Source organism: Peromyscus californicus, unplaced genomic scaffold (genome assembly GCF_007827085.1).
Source record: "Peromyscus californicus insignis strain IS unplaced genomic scaffold, ASM782708v3 Scaffold_78__1_contigs__length_188168, whole genome shotgun sequence".
Classification (NCBI taxonomy): domain Eukaryota; kingdom Metazoa; phylum Chordata; class Mammalia; order Rodentia; family Cricetidae; genus Peromyscus; species Peromyscus californicus.
In genome coordinates this window covers 62176-89733 of record NW_026294593.1, presented here as the reverse complement: position 1 = coordinate 89733, position 27558 = coordinate 62176, and the positions used below count along the sequence as shown (strand labels likewise).

The window sequence follows — 27558 nt, the reverse complement described above, 5'->3', positions numbered from 1 at the left end:
TTTAATTAAAACAGAGTGATGTAGTAGTGAGGCGGAGTGTAAAGGTTACAGCGAAGCAGAGATTAGCCACAGAAAGGACAGCAGACTTCCATCATGGGCATTAGTGACCTTGCTCTAAGTCTGGCTCTCTGTTCTTGCACTTAAGACCTGAGATAAATTACATTGCTTACACGTTGTCATTTAAAGAAAAGTGGGAAGCCCCAAAGTTTGGCCGTGAGATATGTTGGTGTCCATCATAAAGCAGCTAAACTACTTCTAAACAACTGAGGATGTTTCTGAGTCTGTGCTGTGTGGGCATGGTCAGTATTAACCAAGACGTCATGTGGTGGTGACTCTCTTCCCTTTAAAATACAGAGATCCCTTGAAGTGTGTTAAGATGAATGGTTTGTTTGTTATGTATGGGGGCACTATAATTGAAGTCATCTTGAATATTTAATCACTTCCATATAGCACTGTGCCTAAAGTTCTGAACATTCAGATATGGAGATCATCCAAACATAAGTTAATGAGCACATGTTTGATATAAGCTATGTTCAGAGGGATTATTACTCTTTAGTAATTCAAGAAAAAAATATTTCATCTCCAACCTCTCCTAAAACTTCAATTTGGAAAACAAGTAACAGAAAATATTAACTGCCTATATATTTTTATGACAAAGTAAAAGAAACTGGTGTCCCAGCCCCAGATGCCCTTTGAGGCATAGGTCTGTTGTTGGCATTCCTTATTTTTTTTAACCAAGGCCATTTACTGGGGTATAGTGTATAAGAAAATATATTTCTACCCTCTCAGGATGCCACAGTAAACAAACTTACTCTCTGCCTTCGGCAGCGAAAAGTGTCCTCCACGTGCAGTCTTAACAGCCATACTCCGTGAGGTTTGCAGCCGCAGCAGCAGAGGGGAACCTGAAATAGTGGCTCCACCTTCCTGTGTTTGTCTGCATATATCTTTGCTTTAGTTTACTAGGCACCAATATTTTGGCATAAACATCTAGCTTTCTTCTCTTAAACAACTAAACTGAATACACTGAGCCAAAAATCTCACTTGGCAACAGCCGGCTGGGTAGTGGGCACCTTCTCATATTTACTATAGCACTATGTATAGTAGATGCCCACTGAGGGTGAGTGGGTAAAGGATATATGATGAAATCTTGTAATCAGGAACAGCACAAACGAAGTCTCAAGACACGTGTTAATTTCAATAGAATAAGCCAGACACACGAAAACAAATGCTACATGTCCTCATGCATGTGAGAAACTGTAGCGACTAAGCTCAAAGAAGTGAAGAATGATCACTACAGCTGGGAAGAATGGGCCAAAGAGACTGGTCATCAGACAGGAAACTGCTACTGGATGGGAGGGATGAGGTCCAGATATGGTCACAATACCGTGATTGCAGTAAGTAATTGTATACTCCAGACTGGCTAAAAGGGGAATTGCTTTCATGCTCTCAACACAAATGGATGCCAAACATCTTAGACAATGTTCTTATTATGTATGTGGATCAGAATATCAGACTGCACTCCACATCAAAATCTCTATATCACAAACCATCAGCAAAGTCAACAGAGAGCCCACAGAATGAGAGACTATCTTTACCAGCTACACTTCAGACAAGAGGCTAACATCCAGGAATTACAAAGAATTGCAGAAATGAAATACTAAGAAATAAAAGTGCCAGTCAGTAAATAGGCAAATGAACCGAATAGAGAGTTACCAAAAAAAGAAACACAAATAGCAAAAAAACAAAAAACAAACAACAAAAACAAGACAAAAAAAAACTATTTTAAAAAGTGTTCAATATCCCTAGCCCTCAGGAAAATGCAAATTGAAATTCCTTTTAGACATTACCTCACCCCAGCCAGAATGGCTATCATCCACAAATCTGATGGTAAATGTTGGAGAACACGTGGAGAGAGAGGAACCCTTACTGTTGGGAGTTTTATGTCAGCTTGGTGCAAGTTAGAGTCCTTTCGGAAGAGGGAACCTCAGTTGAGAAAATGCCCCCACCACACAGTCCTGCGGACAAGCCTCTGGTACATTTTCTTGATTAATGATTGATGTGGGAGGGTGGTGCAACCTTGGGGCTGGTGATCCTGGGTGCTATAAGAAAGCAGGCTGAGCAAGCTGTGAGGAACAAGCCAGTGACTAGCATGCATTCAGCACCTTTGCTTCAGTTCCTGCCTCCAAGTTCCTGCCTTGAGTTCCTGTCCTGACTTCCTTGGATAATGATCTAAAAGCTAAAAGATGAAATAAACTTTTCTCCCTGAGTTGCTTTTGGCCATAGTGTCTGATCACAGCAATAGAAAAGTAACCAATATAATGTGGTACAAATTAATATAGTCTTTGTGGAGATAACTTGGAGGGTCCTCAAAAATTTAAAACAATGTTAGCATATAACCCAGCTCTTTTACCCCTAGGCATACATCCAGAGAACTTCTTACCCATCATAAAGATATTTGCACCTTCCTGTTCACTGATGCTTTCTTCACTAAAGCAAATAACTGAAATTAATCTAGCTGTTTATCAACAGATGAATGGATAAGGGAAATATTATACACTGCACAGCTGTAAAGAAAATGCAGTTAAGCAGTTTTCAGGAAAATGGATGGACTTAGGATATATAATATTATGCAAGATCACACAATCGCAGAAAGAGAAAACAATGTTCTCATGTATGTGTGTAAATACATGCACAATTGTATACAGTATAACGTGAAGAAAGGAGAACAAGAAATGCTAAATACAGGGATGAGGAAGGGCTGAGTGCAGGGAATGAAGACAAGTCATGAAAGAGGACAGCAACTGACTGGTTTCTGTTCTAATTCTGTCATGGGATTTTTGGGGTTGGTGGTGGATAAGTGCATAGAATATATTCAAGACTGAAAGTGTAAAATGTAATGTGAAGTTCTCCAGCTGATGTTCTGAATGCCTGTTCTAACTATACTGAAGCTCATTGAGTTGTGCAGAGCTGAAGTCTTGTTAATTTGGGTGGGTAATGTCTTTATTTATTTGCAAGTGGTTTTTTTTTTGAGGAAAAGATAATGGCATTCAAAAATAAAATTAATTAAAATAATTAAAAGTCACAGCCTTTGTCTGTCTCTCAGTATTAGAAGCCATATAACTATAAGATAAATATTATTTCACACATTTTGAATAAGAAACTGAAGCTGGAAAGGACCGAGGTCCAGACTTAGCCCATGGCTTTCTTTTTTTTTCAAGGTATATACACATTTTATTTAAAAAAGTTTACAGTTTTCATTATACACAACTATTAAGAGGTTATAGGAGGCATTTGTCCAGGTGACAGACATGCCCACTAGATCATCACAATGCAAGGAAGGAGGAAGGAGCCAGGGCAGGCGGGGAGAGCGGTAAAAAGCTTCGATTTCAATTAAGGGCTGCTGAGTCCCTTTATCTCTTCAAGTATCACACAATGTGTACCAAATACAATCAGTAATTCAAGGCCATTTCTTCCCACGCCCACAGCCAAGTAACTGCTAACCCAAGAGCCATGGCCATCCTCGGGTGAGTGGAAAGCTGCACCCCCACGACCCCAAAGGGCCTTCACTCCATCCAGTCCCTAAAGAGCTGGCCAAGGGGTTCCGTGGCCAAAGGAAGATGAACATGGATTCACAAGTCCAAAGAAATGCAGTTCTTTGTGCCCAATCAGAAACAAGTCCGTTTTTCACTCAGCAAGGCTATGACCCAATCAGAAGTGAAGAAAACAAAGTAAAACCCTTTGCTAACTTGTAAATTGCTTCACTTTCCTGACTCACTAAAACAGAGGGGCCACATATCATTAAAATCCAATACCAGTTTTCAGAAACCTGACCTAGAGAGACTAGACTGGCAGAGGATCTGTCATGATTCTTAGCCACCCCAAAAGGTGGCCTAGAAAATGCAAGTATCAGGTCAAGGCCAACTAGAACTTCGGGGAGCCCTTTCCAGGACAGATTTCCTCTGAGAAGACACACTCCTCAGGAGCCTAGATCAGCTGTTGGCAATTAGAACAGCGCTTGAAGTGGACAGAAACATTAGTGCTAGAGAGATGTGGCAACTTCTGAGAACTCTCTCGTTAGTAGGAAATGCTGGTTGAAGCTGCACAGTACTCTCGAGGAAGGTGGAGACTGCTGACAAGAAATGTCAAGTGCCAGGGTCTATGTTGGCAACCACAGAACACAGCCCACTGGCCCAGTGCTGGGCTTCGGGGGCAGAGGGACGCGGCAGGTGTGGGCTGCCAGGCAGCAGCCACTTTGCTTGTCGGTGTTTGGCAAGAACTCCAGTCATCTGAATGGCTTGCACTGGGAAACCACACGGTAGGCCCTCAAAATGGTTAGTACAAGGGGTGGGCAAATGCCAGCAACAGCCCGGACCTACTGCTCCCCCTCCAAGGCAAGGAGTCCTCAGCCTCCAAAGGAGCTCAGCACCCCCTTGGGAGTCAGGAGGGACGCCCACAGCCAACTAGAGAGGGTTTCGGTGCCCAAACAGCAGAACTCACCTATTTACTATGGAGACCTGGAGCCCTCAGAGTCACAGCCAGGCTTTATTTCTGGTCCTTTGCACCTATGGATACGGTATGGTCATCTAGTCCTACCTCACCAAGGAGTAAGGAAGGGCCAGAAAGATTGCGAAGTCAACTTCCTAGCAGAGTCAAGGCCCAGAGAGCAGCAACGTGCACAGAACCAGACCTGGCTCCAGGAAGTTGAGGGTAGAGTGATTTGGGGGGCAGTCATGACCTGTCAGTACCGCAGTGATTCACCATTCACCCGGATGGACCTTCTGCCCTGCGGCCTCAAGCCCTAGGCTCCACATGGGCATTCTGCACGGTCAGCTGTGTACTGCTGTTGCTCTGCATGGGAGGGAGTGATGTGTCTTCAATGCAGCAAGGTGGATTCTGGGGAGGGTCGAAGCAGCAGCTGCTTACACCCATTCCCTAAACTTGACTCTGTGATGCTTTGTTGGATTTTTGTTTTGTTTTGTATTTCTTTCAACAAGATTGAACACAATTATCAGGATCTTTTTTTTTGAAAGGTAATTAGAATACTATTTTTATACAGTATTGAAAAAATACAATTTTGTATTGTTTGAACTCAATCACCACCCAGCACTTCAAGCCTACCCTAAGTAGCACCTACAGAAAAGGTCAGAGCATGAGCAAACTGCTAGTAATCAGGGGAAGCAATGTGGAGGCACCAGCAGACCCTCCTTCCCCCCGACAGAAGACAGCATGCCAGGTAAGCACGGCCGCATTACACGACACAGCGATTCACAACTGCTGAAGCCACCTTCCAACAGGCAGGGTGCCCAAGGGGGCAGCGCAGTGAACTGACCACAGCCCCCCCACAGAACTGCAGTTTCCCCAAAGAAAACCTTTTGCTTCATGCCCGTAATTAACATAAAATAAGTAAATTATTTGTCTTTTTATTTAGGAAAATAATCATGCTAAAAGTTGTACTTTATATAGATTTTCAAAGGAAAAACTGTGCTTTCTGAATTAAAAAAGAGAGGTGTCTCTCAACCTCACCGACTTAAACCCTGTGGAATACAGCACTTCTACACTAGAAACACATGGAAAGAAAAGTTAGTCCAGTGGGACATTCAAATGCCTTCAGAAGGTCTTAGGATTGGCTACTCCTACTGCTCAGGTTTCCACACAAAGAAGGGTGATATATAATATATATATATCAATGCTATTATTCATAAAAACCTTGTTTAGTAATAAAAAAATCAATCAAATCAAGTCCCCAGTAGATTCACAGATGTGAAAAGGCTTCATAGATCACATCTTACTTCTGTCTTCATATAGTGTAAAGTACCAGCTAGCCCAATGGTAATTCTTTCACAAGAGTAACAATTTCATTCATAAAATTGGACTGAGACTACCTAATCACCTCCTGTAGAAGTCGGGGTACTCTCGACGAACAGCTGATAAAACACTATGCATTACAAAGGGTTATCCCATTTAGGCTGAGGAAGCTGCCCATCAGTAGCTGCTGTAGTCCATAAGTCTAGGTGTCTTAGAAGTCCAGGGTGGTGAAGGCCTGGATGCTTCCTGGAGCCACTAGCCTTTGGTTCACGTAAGAAACAAGAAGAAGCTGGGTTCCAAGTAAGTGACAGCAGCAGCAGCAGCAGCAACAACAACAACAGAGTATGTATACACACCAAGGAACAAAAGCAGACAGGCAGGAGCAAAGCAAATGTTCTTTCCTCAGACCATTTTCTATCTGTCTGGGCTAAGATCAGCCACCATCAGATGGAACTGCCCACTCTGTCACGTCTCTCACTGACCTAGAGTTGAATCAAGTTGACAACAAAGATTAGGCATCATAACTTCCATATACCCACATCCCTTAAGGGGTTAGAACGTTCACATAGGAATTTAGTGGGAGGCCAACAATATTCCTCTCATAGTATGGAGTGTCTTGATCTGGCTGAGAAAGCAGAGGACTTTCCAGTCCTTGACGTTCAATTACTGAAAACAGGCCACCTCACAAAAGAGGTACCTTTAAGAGAGAGCTATGAGGCCGGGCGGTGGTGGCGCACGCCTTTAATCCCAGCACTCGGGAGGCAGAGGCAGGCGGATCTCTGTGAGTTCGAGGCCAGCCTGGTCTCCAAAGCGAGTACCAGGAAAGGCGCAAAGCTACACAGAGAAACCCTGTCTCGAAAAACCAAAAAAAAAAAAAAAAAGAGAGAGAGCTATGAGGGGACTAAGCTCTCAGTTTATAACACAGGCAAAGTATGAGGGTCCATGCCACTCCTCTGCCTCTGAGTGGTTAAATCACTTTCAAGCTCTGCCTTTGAGGGAAGTCACTTAAACTTGTAATCTTAAAGCTCCCATAAGGTAGATCGCACTTAAACACAACAGTGAAGCATTGTGGGGGCAGCTTAGTTGGTAAAGTGCTTGCTGAGCAAGAAGGGGGACCCAAGTTGATATACACTGCACCCATGGAAAAATCAGAGCATGTGGGGTGTGCCTATAATCTTAGAACTGAGGAAGTGGAGACAGGAGGAAACCTGAAACTAGCTGAGCTGGTCTTGCTCAACTAGTAAGCTACAGATTCAGAGAGAGACACAGTCTTTAAAAGTCAGGTCAGGAGCAATAGAAAACATTCAACATGGATAACTAGCTTCTACATGCATGTACATATGCACACATACAAGAAAACACATACACACACACACACACACACACACACACACACACACACACACACCACGCACACTCTCTTTAAAATAAAATGAAAAGGCCAAAGGCTATACCATAAAAAATATCTCTAGGAAAAATTTTAACCTCATTTCTTTGATATCAAAGGGCTTCTTAAATCCTAAGCCTATGGAAAAAGATGAGGTGTTGATCAATTTTCCCATCCCTTGGAAATATAGCCTAGAGAAATCAACTTAAATGGAAGGCAAAATGATGTTGGGCAATGGTTCCCAGTTCATCGGTTTCATCCCAATGGTTTCAGTACATTATGGCAGAGGAGGGGGCAGAGTAGGGCACAAGAGGCCAAGGCAGCCAGGAAGCTACCCATGCTGCACTATGGTCTCTCCCTGCTCCCTTTGTGTCTCATGGAGGGGCACTCAGCCTGTGGGATGGGGCTTCCCACATCATTAGGGTGGATCTGGTTGAGGGGCACTCAGCCTATGGGATGGGGCTTCCCACATCATTAGGGTGGATCTGGTTGAGGGGCACTCAGCCTATGGGATGGGGCTTCCCATATCATTAGAGTGGATCTGGTTGAGGGGTATTCAGCCTATGGGATGGGGCTTCCCATATCATTACGGTGGATCTTCTCACCTTCAGCCTTCCTGGAAAGACTCTCCCAGAAACACACAGAGTTGTGTTTCACAGTTTAAATGTTTCTCAGTCCCACCAAACAGATAATAAAAATCAGTACTCATAGAGGGTGTGAACTCATTTCTCTGGGATTCTTATACCTAAATATAAGGAGTATTCCTGGAAATGAACAGAACTTGATTAAATATAGAAACAAGAAATAAGGATGACTTCAGACACCAGAATTTTTGGTAAAGCCATGTTATGACTTCCCATCTTCTGTGAAGTTTGGTTTTTGTTGTTTGCTTGCTTGTTTTTCTTTTTCCTTTATTTTTTTTTAACAGGGTCTCTCTGTGTAGTCCTGGCTGTTGTAGGCTGGTCTTGAGTTCACAGAGATCTCCCTGCCTCTAGTTTCTATTATTCCCCACACTGTGCTCCAGAGATGCCCATAGGCCCAGAGAGCAAATTCCTCCTCCTGATCAGTTAGAAAGAAGGAAACCAAGAGGAAGCACCAGGACATCCCAGCCCCCACTCTATCACAGAGCAGTGACTCGAACCCAGTCCCTCCTCAGCAACAGTGAGGTGCTGGGCCATCCCCACCACATCAAAGGCAAGGAAAGAGTACCTAGAATATGGAATACAGAATTCTCAAGACTCAGAGAAGAACTATAAACGATTAAAAAAGGGGGCAAGACACAGAGAGACATTCAGCATCCCTAGCCACCCAACAAATGCAACTGAAACCCACAAGAAGATGCTGCTAACCACCATAAGCCTGACTAAAATGAACAAAACAAAATAACAACATCTGGTCAGGATGCAGAGAAACCAGTCCATTTCTGGTAGGAATGCACAATCTGGGAAATGGTAAGGCAAACCTTTTTAAATCTAAAAGGCAATTATTCTACATTCTACCTTACCTTCTTATGGAAATCTATACATGATTTGCTCATGATGGTCTAGTCATGGAGGTTTTCATATAATCCACGAATGAGTAAATGCTGAAACTTAGTTAAATCCACAACACGGACCATTACTTGCAAGACAAAAGGGACGCACATTTGAGTGAGCATCAGGAAAATCATGCTGCTATAGGAAGGAGTTAATTTCAAAGTGAGACATGCAGCACGATTACTTTTAAATAATGGTCATTTACCACAAGAGTTTTGCATATTAACAACAGATTCATTACTAAGAATAATGTGTAATTAAGGAGTAGCATGAGGGGTCTTCTGGTGATGATATAGTTGAGTGTGTTGATACAGGCTGTGGTTTCATGTAGCTACACACAGTGAAATTGTAAACTCCACATGTGCACATGCATCACCACCCAGGTAATACATCTGCAATGTGCATACTCTGGACTGAACTAATGTCACTCTGCTTGGTTTTACCTTACACCATAGTTCAGCAAGATAAAACAATGGGGGATCTTCTCATAGGGCAGAGGTTCTCAACCTGTGGGTTGAGATGTTTACATTACCATTCATAACAGTAGCAAAATTATAGTTATGAAGTAGCAACGAAAATCATTTTAAGGCTGGGGTCACCACAGCATGAGAACTGTATTATAGGGTCACAGCGTTAGGGAGGTTGAGAGACACTGCCACAGGGCTTCTCTATTAGTTTCTGTTAAGCTATAATTATTATAAAAGTTGACTTTTTTTCCTTTTGTGTATGTGTGCATGCGTGCATGCATGCACGCATGCTAGAGGAAGGTGTTTGGTCCTGCTCTGTTACTCTTCTTTTTTTTTTTTTTTTTTTTTTTTTTTGGTTTTTCGAGACAGGGTTTCTCTGTGTAGCTTTGCGCCTTTCCTGGAACTCACTTGGTAGCCCAGGCTGGCCTCGAACTCACAGAGATCCGCCTGGCTCTGCCTCCCGAGTGCTGGGATTAAAGGCGTGCGCCACCACCGCCCGGCTCTGTTACTCTTCTTATGAGACATGATCTCTCAGTGAACCTGAAGCATGCAGTTTGGGCTAGACTGTCTGGGCAGTATTCTCCTATGAGAGGCTAGTCTCTGATCCAAAACTGCTTGAGTGACAGACGTGTGTAGCTTCAGATGGGTGCTCAGGATTTCAACTCTGGCCCTGCTTGTACAGTGGGTGTTCCCTAATTACCAGTCCAAAAACACCTGCATAGCTTGACCACCTTTGTGCTTCCCTGAGCACAGTGAGGCCTGGCCTCTGTGACACTCTTTAAGGAATCACTGTCATGATTATATTTGTGCCTTTGACAGGTTGGCAGCACACTCTATTAAAGTGGCTTGTGATTCACAACAGTAATAATGTGAGCAGGAAACAATTTCTGTTAAGTCAGTGCAGACGTTCTTTGTGGAAAGACCTGATCGCACGTCAGTGAATGGACACGACAAGGAGCTTTCTTGAGAGGGATCACAAAGGCATGGTTCATTGTTCCAGGGGTTTTCAAGGTAGAAGACAAATGACATTTTGAGAAGTTTTTACATAGCAAAGACCAGGGGAACAGCCTCATTAGTGCATGCCATGAATGACATACAGGAAAGGACACCATGCCCACACTACATAAAAGGCTCCATGAAGATCTTCACAACCCTCGCGTGCCTATCAAGACAGCCTCTAGATCAATGGAAGGTCAGCCTCTGCTGTTGTATTAACTGCCTGTAAGATGCCTTCATGGGAGCAGACCACAGAAGGAAGGAAAGGCAGTAGGGGCCTTGTTGGGACTCTAGGTTGTTATCTTTACTGACAAGCAACAATTTTCCACATGAGCTCATGGTTCCTCTTTACCATGCCCACAGTCACCAATGCAGCAGCAAGGACTCTTCCAAGCACCACTGTCTCCTCCCTACTTCACCTTTCTGTTTGTGTAATAGGTAGTTTATTTCATCTGGACTCTGTGCTGTGTGTATTGGTGTCTGTAGCCATTTCCCTTGGAAAGAGACAATGTTCCTCATAATATACTTGAGATGAAAGGGAAGGGCAATAAATACGGTCCTCTATCAATATACACATGTTATTTTTTTTTTCAGAATGGCTGAGCATAATCCAAGGCTAATTATAAATTACAAAGCAGCTTCAGGCAAACCTGGACTCAAAAGTATCCACTGCTTCAACCCTAAAGAGAAACAAGTACCAGCCACTCCTATCAATGTAACCAGCCTTAACTCTAACACAAAAAATGCCTGGACACAGCCATACCTTGAAAAGCAGCCCAGGCCAACATGGTCTCTGAAAAAGCCCAGCATAAGAACCTAAAGTGAAAGAAGACCAGGATTAACCATTAAACCATGATGTCAAGAGAGAAGTATTCCAAGGCCTGAGGATGAACCTGATGAAGAACAGGAATAAAGCCTAAATTAGCAATGGCTTTCCCTCACCCAGAAAGGCCAGGGACCAACCCTAAGAACTAAATAAAGTGCCAAACCATGACCTAAGAGAGGTATGCACCAAAAGCTGAAGCTGAATAAGCTCTGACCCAGAGGAAAAACAGAGGTATCCCTGGGCTAGTCCATTAAATGCAAGAGCCAAGGCCAAAGGAGAAAAATAAAAGTAACAAAATGAAATAAAACAAAAAGAAAAGAAAAGAACACCCATGCCTAACCTTGACCATGAAGAATGTTGGCCCAAACTAAGAGGGAAATGAGTTCTACTCTATCCCTTAGAAGAACAATACCTGGACTGAAAAAAGAAAAGGAGAATATCTATGCCTAACATTCACCTGGACCCTCATGAAGATGAGAAGTTGGCCTCAGCATAACTCTGACCCTGAAGACTGGGCCAAATGAAGAAAGGTCGTGGGACCAGACCAATCACTCAAATGAAAGAGTCCAGGGCAAAGCAGGAAAAGGAGAACACAGGGTCCTAACACTTAACCTGGAAAACCCTGAGAAAAACAAGGACAGAAGAAGACCTGGGACATTCTCTTAAATGAAAGAGGCCAAGAACAAAGCAAAAAAAAATTGGTCTGCCTATAATCCTTACCCTGACCAAGTATGGACCTAAGGTAGAAGAGATTTGGGCCACATCATAACCTTAATGCTGGCAAAGGCCAAGCCACAACCAAGAAAACTAGTGGGACAGAGTCCCATTCTAGCTATGAATATGCCTGGGCCCTAATCAAAAAGAGAAGAGGGGCTGGGCCATCCCCTTAAATATAGAACACCCAGAGAAAACCAAGAAAACAGCCATACCCAACTCTAATCCTTATTCTGAAGACACCAAGGACCAAATGCAGAAGCAGGTCTGGGGAAAATATTGACTGGGGAGAATTCAGAGTTCATACAAACCTCATAGAACAAACCAGGCAAAATCAAAAGTGGAAATGTTACAGGTCAACCACAGACCTTGATGAAGAGAAACCACAAACCCCAAAATCAAGGGAGCTCCTGCCAACCCAATGAGAGATATGTGGACAGACTTAATGTTGACACTAGGAAGTCCAGTTTGAAGAGATAATTTAAATGGAGCCTGCCCCAACCACAATGAAGAACTCTTCCTAGGGAAACACTTATATCAAGTAGCTAAGGACCAAGTTTTATGTGAATGAGTCCAGGCAATCTAAGAAGTGAAACATGCCTGACCATAAACTGCTTTCTGTGGAGACCTGCAGCCTACTGTGCAAGAATTAAGCCCAGAAGCCCTGAACATTAAGGATATAAGGGCAGAAAATTCCCTTCTTCATCCAACACCCTAACCAAAAGGGAGCCAGAAATACCATGCTCTCAATGGAGCCAATGGCTCCCTTACAGATGAAAGCAAATGGACATCATTAACATATTAGGTAGTTAGAAGGAACCTTGAGGCACTCTGATCCCAGATTTTGATTTCACTTGATATTTTACAGTCAATTAAGACCTCAAAAGAGACACATAGAAAAATATTGGTTGAAAATCTTAGACTCACAGACTTCATGTACAGATAAAAGTTGACATCCTGAGTACCAACTGTGTGGATCACATACATTTCATTTACAACATGTCCCATCCTCAATACGTGCAAGCCAAGATGTGCTACTCACCATATGATCCAAGCTCTCATTTGGGTAACTAATTAATATGGACATAGCATAATACAAAGGGGTTATACTACATGCTGTTGTGGCCTGATAAAACTCCAAATCTTAATTTCAACTGATATTTTTAGGAACAAACAAGTCTCAAAAGTAACACAGGAGTAACTCTTCCTACAAAGAAGCTTGGAGTAACCCAAAATAAGCCTTGTTCAATTTAATTGATATCTGGACACATTCCATCCTCCAGAAAGCATAGTTTGTTTGTGTCCTGATTATCAACACAGGTGCAAGGCACAAAACAGATCTCACAGTAAACGTGGCAGTTCCTTGACCTCCAGGTAACCAGGGCTCATATTGTCTTCAAGGGTGAGTGGTTAGTGCCCTCTTTCCATCCAACCCAGGAAACAATCCCACCACAAATGAGCCAGGATTTAAAGGGACCAAACCTCAGCTTAATGGCCAAATGAAATAGACATACCCATGACTGTGGCCTCCTCTGATGCCAGGCCTTCTCAAATTATTTCTGGACACTCCAAACCTCATCTGTGACCTAGGCCATACCTATTCACCAAGAAACATGGACTCACACATAATCATTTCTTCACTGATGACTCATATCAGATCACTGGCCATGAACTCTAATGCTAATCTGGCAGCTCCTTGATCATCAGGTAGGCTGAGCTCACATCCTCCTATGACATGAGCCAGGACCACATTATAGCCTTTTTGGGTTCTGGGCTTCAAAACCTTTGTGTGCAGTCCCCCTTACACTTATTTCCTTGCTCCAACTAAGGCCTCAAAGGAGCCAGAGGCTCTTGCTGACCACAGAAGAGTCTGTGTACCCATACTTCTTAGTTGATCCATAACTATACTACATAACACATTAAGCCTCAACCTGAACTCAGACTTTATGAAAAACTTTAGAGTATGCTACACAGAAGGGACTAAAAGACAAAGAACCCATACTGATACTGGAAAGTAGGAAGGCTGAATCAGAGAGACGCTGCCAGACGCTGCCATGACAAGCAACATGTAAAAGATATTATTGGTAAGCCATAAGCTATGTGACAACTTATAGATTAATAAAAATGGGTTAATTTAAGATATAAAATCAAGATAACTAAAAGCCTGAGCCATTAGGCCAAACAGTTTAAAGAATATAAGAGTCTGTGTGTTTATTTTATAAATGGACTACAGGACTGCTGGGGCTTAGTGGGAGCTGCAGAGAAACTCTCCAGCTAGAGTTCTCTTTTCTATTTTTTTGTTTTTTGGAAAGGAGAAAATCGTTGCTACTAGTCAGGCATAAATTTTTTGAGATGTAAATCATTGTGGAAAAACAATGAAATCAAACACCCTGGCTAGATCAAAGAGTGAGTGTCTTATTTCACAGTATGTGCAAACTAGGACCTGCAGTGCCTAAATCAGAGAAGACTTCATAACATATCGTTTTCTATGTCTAAGGTTTCAAACTCTTCAGATAAATCACTATTTTATCAACTTCTAATATTTTACTGGTTTGAGGTCAAGTTGACCTTCAACTCACATCAGTGCTCTTGTCTCTGTTTCACAAATGATATTATTCAGTGACTACCATGCCTGGCTCTTTTTCTACATCGACAATGAATCAGCTATAAAGATCGAAGCATATTAACACATGAGGCTTGGATTCCATGAGACATGACCTCAATGTTGGGAATAGGGCTATTTAAGATTCTACATGGAAGGGAAGGATCAAGAACCAATGGATAACAGGGAAGGGGGCTCCATCTACGTGGCCATGGAGAAGCCATCATTGATGCTGCTGTACACCTTCCAACACAGCTGCTGTGGGGACATTCTCCCTCCTGACAGTAACTGCTCACCTGGCTAGGTAACTAATCCCAATAAACTCATTGGTTCCTCAGTGTGAACTTGGTAAAGTCACACTTTGATTGGGGAACCTTAAGAAGAGTAGGTAGACATTGTTCTCTACAATTGGAGGAGAAGCTAACATCATACACATTCACTCCCACACATAAAATATTTGTCAGCTATTGTGACATGGCACAATTTAAAAACAAATAGAAGAGAGATAAAAATAGGCAATAAAAACAAACAGGAGTTTCCCATCTAATTTTGTTTCATTTGTATTAATTTTAATGAAATACACACCCTTAGATGCCGGTTTTTTAAAAATCTATATTCCAAATTGTAAATTATGGGTTGTATAAATAAAATAAAATGTCACCTCATTTAAAAAAAAGAACAAATGGAATACATTAACACATTCAGAACCAATGTCTTCTGAAAATTTAACTAAAAGTCATACTGATGAGTATTTCTCTCTGAGGGCACTGGAGAAGATAAGGGGTTAAACTATAATGATATTCAGTAGAATTTCATACAAAAACAAGGTAAATGTAAATTAACAACCAATAGGTTCTACTTTGTATACAAAACTGCTATGGATATTAATTTGTAAGATGATTTTCATTGTATCAATCTTTTTCATCAATTGGAAAAGGTGCCTACTCTGTGCAATTTTGCAAATCTGATCACTAAGGACATACTAGTCATCTTATTAGAATAGCATAGAGGTGCCTTTCTGCTCCCATAGTGCAAAGGATGTTTCACTGAACAAATATAATATCAACACCCATGCATTAGTGCTCAAGTCTGACGCTCTGTCCTGTAAGGCTACAGGCAATAAAGAAACAATAATGAAACTTAATATTAAGTAACAGAGTCACAAGACTATCCAAATGTTCATGTTTAGTCAGGTTCCAGGGTACTTCACAGCCAAATATTAATTCACCAAAAGAAAGAAAAGGATATGCCACTTAAGATTACCTTTTCCTGAACATGATGTGAACACTTGTGGAAATGCTCAATAAGAATCACAAGGCTTTATGTAACTCTTCCTAAGGAATGAAAAAGGGTTAAAAGGATAGGTGAATGAACTGAACAAGGCCCATCATGTGGCTCTGGAGCCAAAATCTTCTGGTCCAATGGGCATAAATATAAATTGCAGTGAGTGACTGTCTCACTGTATTGTTTCCAAACCTAAAAATTTGTATTAGATTTTTTTTTTCTCTTTTGACTTTTAATTTTTAAAAACAACAATGAACCAGAATGTAAATCTTTTTTTTTTGTATTAGATTTTTAATGCTATTGATCTGCAAACTTTTAAATAATACAGTTTTAAAATTCTTTGAGATTTTTATACATAGTGTATTTTGATCATATTCCCCTTCATTTCTCCCAGATGGTTCCTGATCCACTCTGCTAATCCCAACATTACTAAATCCATGCCTTTTGTTTTGTTTTAAACCATCTACGTAGGGCAGCACTGCATGCCCATATGCTCATGTGTTACAGCCATCACTGAGTTTGCTCAAACTACCTGGCATCAGCACCCTAAAGTAAACTGACTCTTCCTCCTCCAAAAGCCACCCACTGCCACCAGCTTCTCAGTTAGGGGTTTGGGCCAGTGAGCCCCTTTCTCTTCCATACTAGAATGTTCATGGCTTGACCTTGGAGTTCATGAGTGCAGTCGTCCTGTCATGCCCAGAAGATCCTGTTTTATTTCAAGTGTTGTAATATGCCAAAAGAATTTCAGAGATATCAAGTTTTATATAAAATATGATTATGTGTTGGGTGGAATTGTGAAGAAAATGTTAATGTTCTTAATTTGACTTTTTTTTATTATTTAAACTGCTTGGCCATTAGCTCAGGCCTATCATTGTCTAGCTCTTACTCTTATATTTAGCCCATTTTCATTAATCTATAGTTTGCCATGTGGCTCATGGCTTACTGGTACCTTACATCTTCCTTGTCCTAGTGGCGGCTCCAGGTAGTCTCTCCCTCTGCCTTCCTGTTCCCTCAATTCTCCTCTGTTAGTCCTGCCTATACTTCCTATCTGCCTACTGGCCAATCAGTGTTTATTTACATACAGTGATATCCACAGCACTTCCCCTTTTCTTCTTTTTAAAAAAGGAAGGTTTTAACTTTAACATAGTAAAATTACATATAACAAAACAATTATCGAGCAAGAATTATAGTTACAATATTAAAGAAGATATCCTATCTATCTTTTATTTGTGAGTTTAAGGTTTTATATCTAACTTATCTTTTATCATAACTAAGGAAAATTGTAACTATCTAGCTTCAATTACATCAAAGACCTCAGAAGGATATAATATTACCTGAGAAACAAGAGAAGGATGCAAGCAACTTTCGGGAGTCTTGCAGGGTAGACAGAGACAGGTGACAGTCTGGACAGTCACCTCATGTTCCTTTGTAAAGTTGGGGCATCTGTCTTCAGCCCACAGGGCTAGAGTCTCTCGGTCATTTTTTTTTTTTTTCAGTGTCCTATAGAATGTCTAGCAGTTTTCGCTGAGAAGCAGGAACCTGAAGGACCATTTTGTTAAGCAAAGTTCAGTGGTCATCTTTCTATGGGTCCTGTAAGTCCAGTCCATCAAGCAGTCCAGGCAAGAAGAGTTTCTTGCCCAAAGGGCTATTTTTGCCAAGGTGAAGATAAACTCCATATGGAGTGTCTTCGATGCCCATCCTCCTCTCTGAAGTAAATCCGGTGCTGTCAGGAGCAGACATGTCTCACTGTCCAGGAAGTCTAAATTTTTAAAAATATTTTAAGTGCCATATTCTGTAGGTCTTTGAAGTATTTGAAGATTACTTATCTATCTGAAATATATTTATGTATACCTAGAAGACTTAACTAACATGGCTATAAGTATGATTATCACAGATGACTAGTTATTAATCTATTTAATTATCCATTCTAATCTAAATGAGTTACATAAACATAATACATCAAACAAGAATAGAAATATATATAGAGTATAACAAAATTAAGATTAATTGGACTTATACTCACACATGAGTTATAATTAAATGAATCAAGGCAGTACTGTATCATGAATTTGACTGTTGCTTTGTATACTTGAAAATGTTTAAGGTAATTTCTTCTCTCTACATAATTTCTAAAATGCAGAGTAAGAAGCTGAATGAACAAAAAGACCACTGGAAACTGAACTGAGCCTACATCCATACTCTTGATATTTTACAGAGGAACTTTGGGTGACTTACCAGGCAGCCAGCTGTCTCTGTCATTCTAGAGTTTTGGAAGTTGCTTACAATGCATTTCCTATTTACTTAGATAATATTGTATCATTCTAAGGTCTTTGATGTAGCTGAAGACTAGATAGTTATAGTTATAATTTTTCTTGGTTATACTAAAAGATAAATTAGATATGAAACCTTAAAATCACAAATATAGGATAAATAGAATATTATCTTTTAATCTGACAAATATAGACGAGATATTACAACTGTTATTCTTGATTGATAATTGTTCTATTATATTTAATTTTACTATGTTAAAGTTAAAAACTTTCTTTTTAATTAGACAGAAAAGGGGAAAAGCTGTGGGACAATGCTTTTGTACACTGGTTTAATAAAACACTGATTGGCCAGTAGTCACGCAGGAATTATAGGTGAGGCAAGAAGACTAAAGGAATTCTGGGAAAGGTCAGGAGTCACCAGCCACACAGAAAAAGAAAGATGTGAAGGTAGAACTGAGAAAAGGTACCAAGACATGTGGCTAAAGACAAGTAAGAATTATGGGTTAATTTAAGTGTAAGAGCTAGTCAGTAATAAGTCTGACCTAATGGCCAAGCAATTTTAATTAATATAAGCCTCGGTGTGTTTACCTGGGTTTGAGCAGATGTTTAACCGCAGAACCATGGGAACCAGGTAGGACCAAGAAAACTTCAGCTATACCTAAAGGCTTCGTTGTGAACCCAGAGGTTCATAAAAATATCAACTTGGTGTGAAGTCACTTTTGGGTGAGGTATGAGACAGGGATGTAACAGCTATACCATGTGACATCAGCACATGAACATTCTAGGGTATCCTGGAGAGCCCTGGCATTCCATGTGATGTCACCAGTGTTGTAGCAACAACAACTGTCATTGGGGCATTTGTGCAGTGTCTCGTGTTCCCCCTACAGACATGCTGACTACACTGAACAGGATTGTTGGGAGACAGGATGACGAGCACAGGGAGACCAAAGGGAGGCAGAAGGAAGATGGCCTTCAGTCTCCATGTCACACATCAAGAAATAAATGGTTCTGGGGAAAGCGCAGTGAGTCCTGGGAAAGGGATGGGGAGCTTCCTGAAGGAGGAAGGCTTCAGCTGATCCTTCTAGGAGTGGGACAAAGGGGGTTAGAGTTTCTAAGAAGCCATGGGCCTATCCTAGTCCTCTGAGTTCTTCAAGAGCAGAACAAAGTTGTGGATTTTTCAAGGTTAGTTTGGCAGAGCCAGGGATGGTCAAGGCTGCAGCTTTTCTGTTGAAGGCCCTCTGCTTTCACTCTGAGTGGGAAGGAAGCCCAGAGGGACTAAAGAGGTTTCAATACCAGCCATGCACTTCACCCACACTAGATTTCTTTTGGTGTGTGTCACTAATAACAGGGAGAGTTAAGTCCCCTGGCCAGACCTAGAGGTTCTCACATTTAAATAACAACCCACTAGCAGGGCAGGAGCCACCAAGTATTGCTGCATGTAAGTGATCCCTAAGGTTTCTGAGTTTCTGCCACTCACTAGCCAGTCATCTTCCCTCTACCTTGAGTGCAGGACTGGGACATCACTCTTCCTGTATTTGTTCTTGGTGTCAGAGGGCTCACCTGTGGATGCCCAGTTCATAGGTATTTTCAGTCACACTTTCAATGGTTGATAACAACTTTGCTAACATCATGATGGATGGAATGTATTCTCCTGATGCTTTTGGTACAAGTTACATCTGTACCTATATGACTTATCATTGCTCTGACAGAACCCACACAATCCTCTACCATTCTCATACATTGTAACTGCCCCGTGGATCTTCTCTGATGTGCTTGTTCACCTCGTGGAACTGATCTTCCTTCCCCATTATACTGAGCTAATTTCTTAGCATCCTTTATTTCTCATCTTGTTAGTTAGAGCTCATCAGGATGAGAAGAGCCATTCCTGGGCACAGTTTGGAAAATGAGTCTTGCCCTCCATACATGATGAATCAGAATGAACTAGATTCTAATGAATCAGAGAGATCTCTGGATTGGAAGGAGGTGCTGAAGGCCTTCCCCTGTGTCTCAGGGAAGGCTCCTGGAAAGGGCAGCTTGGCTTTTGGTGAATTGGGGAAGAGTTTGTTATAAGATAGGTGGAGGCTGTTGGCAGTAACCCTAACAGTCCCTTCTCTGGAAATTCTGTTGTATCCTGGAGAGCCCTTGGCATCTTTTGTGAAATCACCAGTGTTGTGGCAATGCCAACTGTCCTTGAGGCATTCATTAAGTGCGTATAGGGTTCACGAATAAACATGTTGGCAAGACTGAGCATACTGACTGGAAGAGAGATCTCTGGTTTTCTAGGGAGGAGTTGAGGCCAGAACTAGACCTTCTAGTAACGGGGTTCAATACCTGTAATCATCTGAAGCCATGGGCCTATGCTGCTTATCTGGGTTCCTAAAGAGCAGATCCAAAGTGGAGGATTTCTGATGGGTAGTTGGCAGAGGGCCAGGAATAGACAAGGATGCAGCTGCTGTGCTAGGACCTTTTTCAGTTCATTCTGATTGTCAAAGAATGCCTAAGGAGGCACAGAACCACTAATGAGGTATCAGGGTAGCATGATGGTACACTTTATTCTCAGTGGATTTCTGTAGGTTTCATGGATATCTGATATAAATACCAGAGAGCGAAACTTTCCATCCATGTACCCAGGTCTGAGACATTTAGTTGCTTTTAGTCCTGCACACAGGTTATCGGGCTGGGAGATGCAAAGCACCAGGTAGTCCAGGACTTTCTTGCATCACATCAGGTATTCGCTGACCATTCCAAACCAACATGGCTGGCCTTGCTTATGCCTTTCAGGGACACTGGGGCTGCAGAGGGCCTGAGGCATGTATCTATCCTCAGAGATTGGAGACAGACACATGGCTTATGGTCCCCAGTTTAAAGATAGCTGCTCTGAATTCTGGGGCTTCACTGGATTCCATGCATTTCTTCTTTCTCAGGACTCCTCTTGGGACTCCACATGATCTCTCTTGGCCCTATGCCATTCACCTGTACAAATTCACTTTTGTTTATGTACCTACAAGGACTACTAGGAAGGCATCATCCACACCCGTCTTCCTCATTGAGCAGGAGCAACACCTGAACCAGATGGATAAACCTAACCTTCAGCTACAGATGATGACCAATGAGAGGAATGAACTGCTTGAATTCCTGGCCCTTTGTAACAATGAGTTGGACAACAGCTATTCATCATGCCTTGTTCTCTGGTGACTCTCTTGACCCTACTGTGTCCTGAGTGCATCCGAGAGACAGAACTGAAGTGAGTGAGATAGGACATAGGCTGTTCTGCTTCCTCCAAGTGAAAACCAGAGCTTGTGGCCTGAATCACAATCTACAGAGAGGGTCAGTAGGGTGTAAGATCACAACATGCATTTCAAGAGGCCTTGACAGACATTGGCGTTTAGGAGATGCTTGGTTCTCTAGGTTGAGTGTTTATATTTGACACTTTATTTTTGCTTTTTGCTCTAGGAATAGCCTGAAAGGCCTTGTGGTCCTACCTGGTCCATCTGTGTGTCTGGAAGGCCTGGATTTCATCCCTGCTCCTCTCTAGTCTTGTTCCTTTTACTATGAGACAATGCCACTTACCTGCATTTCTCTGACATCCTAACTGTGTGTGGGTTTGTGTGTGTGAAGTGCTCTCTAAGGGGCCCAAACGTTGCAAACATGGCAGTGGCAGGTTTTGCCCTTTTCACTTCCCTCTCCCTTGATAAACCATTAGATTACATTCCTAAATTAGTCCCCAAAGTCCATTTCCTTTTGTGGAAACTGACTCATTGTTGAAACTAAACACCAAAGTCCAACAATCGAAATTCATTACTTGGTTACACTGGCTAACCTGTCCCTTCAGAGCTCAACAATTTACTCAGTACAGACTTAACCTTTTCTACTTAAAAACCCACTGTTAAAAAAGCCTGCTGCTTGCTCTTTGCCTTCACCTGATCAAGAGACAGGCTCCCAAACTATTCTTGCTTGCCCTGCTGTGTTAATAAATCTCCTTGTGTTGAGGATTGTGTGTCTGAGTATGTTATGTACTGTCTCTGATAGGCTCACTTACAGTGTGTGTGTGTGTGTCTGTGTGTGTGTCCTTCCTGATCCTGAGAGTCAGAGATTGATAGTAGGCCTGAATATTCACATGCTTCAAAGACTTTTGGTGATGTAAGTGCTGAGGCCAGGGAGCCCCACATTGAGCATCACTATTGTCAGCTTTGTGATCATCCTGGTCCCTCATTGGAATACTCTTGGTAGTTTATAAAGCCATCCTCATGTAGTGCCTCCTCCACAGAAATACTGATTATGAGCCCTGGGTATCCTTATAAGGAGAAAGAATTTCTGTTCTCAAGACAGTGGAAATGTCATTGCAGATTTCAAATAGACCCCGATCTGTGGCACAGACTCCTCAGACCCTCTTAGCCAGCTAGTCTGCCCCTATAGGTCTACTGAGGGAGCTCATGTAGTCCTGTCTCCGTCCCTATTGAAACCCAGTCTTTCCTGGCCCTTGGGCAATGAGGCAAGACTAATGCACATCAGGAGGTCCAGTACATAGGATTCAGGGTGTGACATCCAGTGGGCTAGGGTAGTACAAACAGAACCTTAATTCATGTGGTCCCTAAGGCCTGTGTTCATGGGGTTCTTTGCTCCTGAGGCCATGCTCTACCACAGGCTGATATCTGAGCTTGAGATGGTGAAAACACTGCATGAGAAGGAGACATCAGATGTGACGAAATTCCCCAAGGAGATTTGTGAGGCCTTGTACAAGTGCAAGGAGCTAAGTGAGAATACCCACTTCTACTGGTGAGTGCCTAATTTAGATGGGACCCCTAAAATTGGTAGGGACTGCTTCTGGTAGTCTGAAGTTTCTCCAGTCCTGCCTGACCCAGCTGTCAGGAGGAATCTGTCCTACTCACCTCCTGAAGCCAATTGGTCCCAAAGACACACAGAGAGGCTTATATTACTTACAAACTGTATGGCCAATGGCTTAAGTTTCTTGCTAGTTAGCTCTATCATCTTAAATTAACCCATTTCTGTTAATCTATATTTTGCCACATGGCTGCTGCATGGCCAGGTTGCTGGCATGTTTCTCCTTGAGTGGCAGCTGGCATCTCCTACACCTCTGACTTGCTTCTCTGACTCTCCTGGATTTCTCTGCCTGGATCCATCCTGCGTTGCCGTAGCCCAAAGCAGCTTATTTATTAACCAATGGGAGCAATACATATTCACAGCATACAGAAAGACATCCCACAGCAGCTTCTCCCCTTTTTCACCTTTGAACAAAGTTGAGCTGAGGTTCTTGTCTGACCTCTTAGCAAGCAGCCTGCCTCATAGCTCTTGGACTTGTGCCTCCAAAACTGAGTTTGCCTAAGAGTGAAGAGTCTGAGAGAGCCTCCCAACATTTTCCTGTCAATTTCTGGAGCTTCTAGAGAGAAAACATGGTTTGCACCATGAATGTTTTCTGTGGCTTTGGCAGGAGCTTACAGAGCTGGTTTCTTTGGGAAACATGGAATGTATTTACATTGGGTCTTCTGTCCCCGCTCAGAGCATGGTTTCCCTCTACCTGCTCATGTTTTCTCAATACTGTGAACAGGTAAGCACCAGGGTGTGTGGTGGAGAGGCAGGAGATCCAGTTTTCGGAGTTTCATGGATACCTTTTGCTGTCAGGGTATTCAGAAGTAGTTTCAATCTATCTGTAATTTGGCTATTCTCTGGCTTTATTCTGCACCTAAGTCATGCTGGCATGGCTAATGTGGGTTCATCCCAGGGATCTGTGGTTGGGGACATGACACCATGCAGGAATGATGGTATTAGGAGGCAGGAGTACAGATGCAGGTGGAGCTCATCATTTTTGGTGATATTTCAGCATCCTCTACAGTCAGCTCCTGAGGGAATGGACTCAGCTTGAGGAAAAAGTGAGCATGTTGAAAGAGGACAACAGAAAGCTGCAGGGGGAGCAGATTTTACTACAAGAGTCCTGTGAGGAGGCGAGGAGGCTGTGAGGAGGCCCATGGGAAGATCTATGATCTGTGGACAAAGCAGCAGCAGGTAGGTTGAAGCAGCAGGGCCAAACTGCCCACTTGTCTAACCATACACACACATATACACACACCCATATAACCATCTACTCACTTATCCACCTGACCCATCCCATCCAATTGTTCATTTCTGTGATCATTCACAAGTCTTTCTGGGGAGTTATCCTCCTGGAAGGCATTGCATGACTGGCAAGAAAACCCTACTGCTCTGCTAGAAGCTGCAGTCCATTGATGGAGATGAGTAAATCACATTTCACTCACCCATACATTAGTACGGAAGGAGAGGTACTATGATGGGAGCTACTTAGGGAGCAGCACAGAGATCTGAGTGAGTGAGGTCAAGGGTCTGGGTCTCATTTGCTTTGCACAGGTCATATGAGATCAGAGGCAGAAACAGTATGGAAGGAGGAATGTCCCCTACAAAAGCCAAATAACTGTGTCTTGTGGACATCTTTTTGGGTGTCATATGGCATTTTACCCGCTTGTTCCCAGACGGCCATGGTGTTCTCTTTACCTGGTCAACCTCTTGGTTCACACTGACAGAAACTTAACTAACAGTTTGTCAATACTGTTTCCTGTGACTAGCATTGGCCAGTTCTCCCATCCTGGATCTTACACTCAGAAGCTCAATGGATGACCAGGGATGTGGCAAGGGCTTAAGACAGGTGTGCGTCAGGGTGGCAGATTTGAGATTTTAAGAAAATTATTTCTCCAACTGCATCAACACAGCCTGCAGAAGCACAGCATGCTTCCCAGGCATGAAATACAGTTGAAATACAGAATCTAGGTGGACCATTGATTGATGTACAAAGCCATTGTATTGAAGTTTTTGCTCACCTTGGAGTTCTCAGACAAGTAAAAACAGATAATGGCCCAGCTTATATGGGCAGAAGGTTTGCACAATTTTGTGCTGCCTGGTTTATTCATCATGTTATTGGCATTTCTTATATTCCTCAAGGCCAAGCAATAGTTGAATGAGCACAGGCTACCATCAAGCAGTATTTAATTAAAATAAAAGAGGGGGAGATTATGGGGCCAGAATCAGGACCAAATGTAAAGTTATCATCTGTTTTATACATTTTAAATTTTTTAATGGTTAATAAACAGGGCCCTACTATTGGTGAAATTACTAAGACCACTCCATGTAGTTAAAATGGAGGTTTATTTTGTGAGGTAGCTTACAAGTGAAGGGATAGGTAACAGGGGACTCGCAAAGGTGTGGCGCAGTCCGGCGGTGTTCTCTGGAGAACTCTGCTCGGTCTGCCTCCAGCGACCAGGGTCCAGGAACAAAGAGAGCTGGCCCATCCAGATCTCGAGTCTTCAGGGTCCTCTCTAGGCCCCGCCTTGTAGGCATGACAGTTACCGAAGCCTCAATGGGTTTGGAACTTCCAGATCAAAGCTGGAATGGCTTCTCACTACACCTTATAGCCACAACCCGACATTTTCAGGGCCGACCTATGGAACAGGCGCAGGTTAGGTGAAAAGATCTGTCTAGAGGTATTTGGAAAGACGCTGCCCCGATTCTGGCTAGGGTAAGGGGAGCTGTGTGTGTTTATCCTCCAGATGCTGAGTTACCAGTGTGGGATAGCGAGAGGTGTGTTCATCCAGTGGAAATGTCTATGGCTGATGGAAATGCTGCTTCTGATTTATCAAGTGAAGTCGGAGATGGTGTATTTGAGTCTGGTAAAAAAATCCCAGAGTGCTGATGCCTGTGGGGATACATAGCCCTATTTTCCTTCTGTTTATACTAGTAATTTCGACTACAGGCTATCGGTCAGCCAAAGGGGCACAAACACTCGGGATTCCCCGGAGACGGGCAAGGGTGGACACCCGGCCAAAGCTACACATAGGGCGGTTAGGGCAGGCAGTCGAGGGGGACCATGCAGAAGGGAACCCCAACAGACCGCAAGAGCACGCACCTTCCTCAGATCGCTAGAGAAGAGACTTTTCTCACTGACGGCAGGATGGACCCGGCCTGACCGGCCTCCAGCCATGGCACCGCCGCGCGTGCAGGCAACAACCTGCACACTCGATTGCCAGAGAAGAACGGGAATGAATGCGGGTGGGCGTGGGGAGGTCTGCAGTATCCGTAAGGCTCTCTTCCGGGGCATGCCTTGAGCATTCACGGACAGGGAAACCAGGGCCGAGATAACAAAAATGTCCCCCCCCCAAGAAGACAGAACTCTTGAACACCTGCCGGGTGGCAATGGCAGGGAGTGGCAGGGAGTATTTACAGACTACCACCTCTAAAGAAGGTAGTAACAAAACAGGCCAGCCCCGTCAACGCTCAACACCAACACCAACACACAGAGAAGGCAGTTAAGTTAGCATGGTGGGTGGCTATAATGTAAAAATATCTTACATTTAAAGCAAATTTGCAATGAATCAAATTATAGTTCATAAAATTACTTCATGGCAACCATTTTGAATATCTGTACGGTGTAAATACAAAAACCCATTACTTATTAGAGTCAGTGTTTGGGGTCTGAATAAGATTGTACATGTCACAACAACTGTGTTTTATTTGTATAGATAGCAAAGGGAAACCTTATGAGGTTTGTAGTCGACCATTCATGTCCCAGACATGATGCTGTTTGATGTGATGTGACATAACCAAGGTCCCAGTGGCCAGAGGCCAAATTGGTAGACTACTCTTATACTTTCAAAGTTCAAAACAGCGAGCAACAGAAAATCATCTAGTACATTTAGTTCTAGTTCACTAGGGTTTGGGGATACAGGTTACTTTAGATATGAATCAGTAGTAATATTCTGTTGTACAAATTTGTGTAGTCATAGCATCTCTGTTTATCCCTAAAACTATTTTTGAATTCAGATTATATCTTGATAAAAAGAGATGAGGGGAGGCCTGGTGAGATGGCTCAGAGGTTAAGGGCACTGGCTGTTGTTCCAGAGGTCCTGAGTTCAATTCTCAGCAACCACACGGTGGCTCACAACCATCTGTAATGGGATCTGGTGCCCTATTCTGGCCTGCTTATCATAGTTATACACAAGTTTCAAAGGTTAAGAAACCCATTATTTCACATAGCTGCATATAACCAGTGAGGGGACCATCCTATGCAACGATTTGCATTATATTGTCACTTCAAGGCATACAGGACTTAAGTGAAATCATTTTCTGTGAACCATTGTTTGAGATGTCTCTTCTGCTTTTGGAAAACAGTGATGGAACAAGAGAAAAATTTGCCTTTGTGTTTCTAATTCTTCTCAGTTGCTTTCCTATAGAAAACTGAAAAAAAAATAAAAAAAAAATAAAAAAAAACTGATAAAAATACATCACAGGGTGTAGTGCTGCTGAGGTCATTGACTACCATGGGCCTGACATAAGCTTCAGCCTTGGCGGGTGTGGTTGCAGCCTGTTACATTTCCAACGTGTAGATCTCATAAATTATGAACAGTCAGTTACTCAGTAAATACACAGCATTTTACTTGATCTATGTTGACCACAAAAGAAAAAAAAACCTAGCTGCCATTAACTGACCTCAGCCCTAGACCCCTAGGCCTAGAACAGAGTTAAAGCTCGAAACCTCTATTGCATTAAACACTGAACAAATAAACACATATATAGAATTTCAACTTTCAGAACGTAAACATAACTTTTGTCTATGTAGATATCAAACATAGTCCTTGGCAGTTGTGACTG

General features: G+C 42.5%; 1 protein-coding gene across 4 annotated transcripts in view; it reads right to left on the bottom strand.

The window, feature by feature from the left end:
• The window catches only part of LOC128100332 (NOP protein chaperone 1-like), a 168446-nt gene that overhangs the window by 85874 nt on the left and 55014 nt on the right, over positions 1-27558 (bottom strand). Inside the window, exon 4 of one of the 4 annotated variants that reach the window (XM_052722372.1) lies at positions 25041-27144. The exons of the other annotated variants lie outside the window; for them this stretch is intronic. Coding sequence (XP_052578332.1) covers positions 27135-27144 — 10 coding nt within the window. The 3' untranslated portion in view covers positions 25041-27134. Of the gene's footprint in view, positions 1-25040; positions 27145-27558 lie in introns of those variants that run through there. 4 annotated transcript variants of the gene reach the window in all.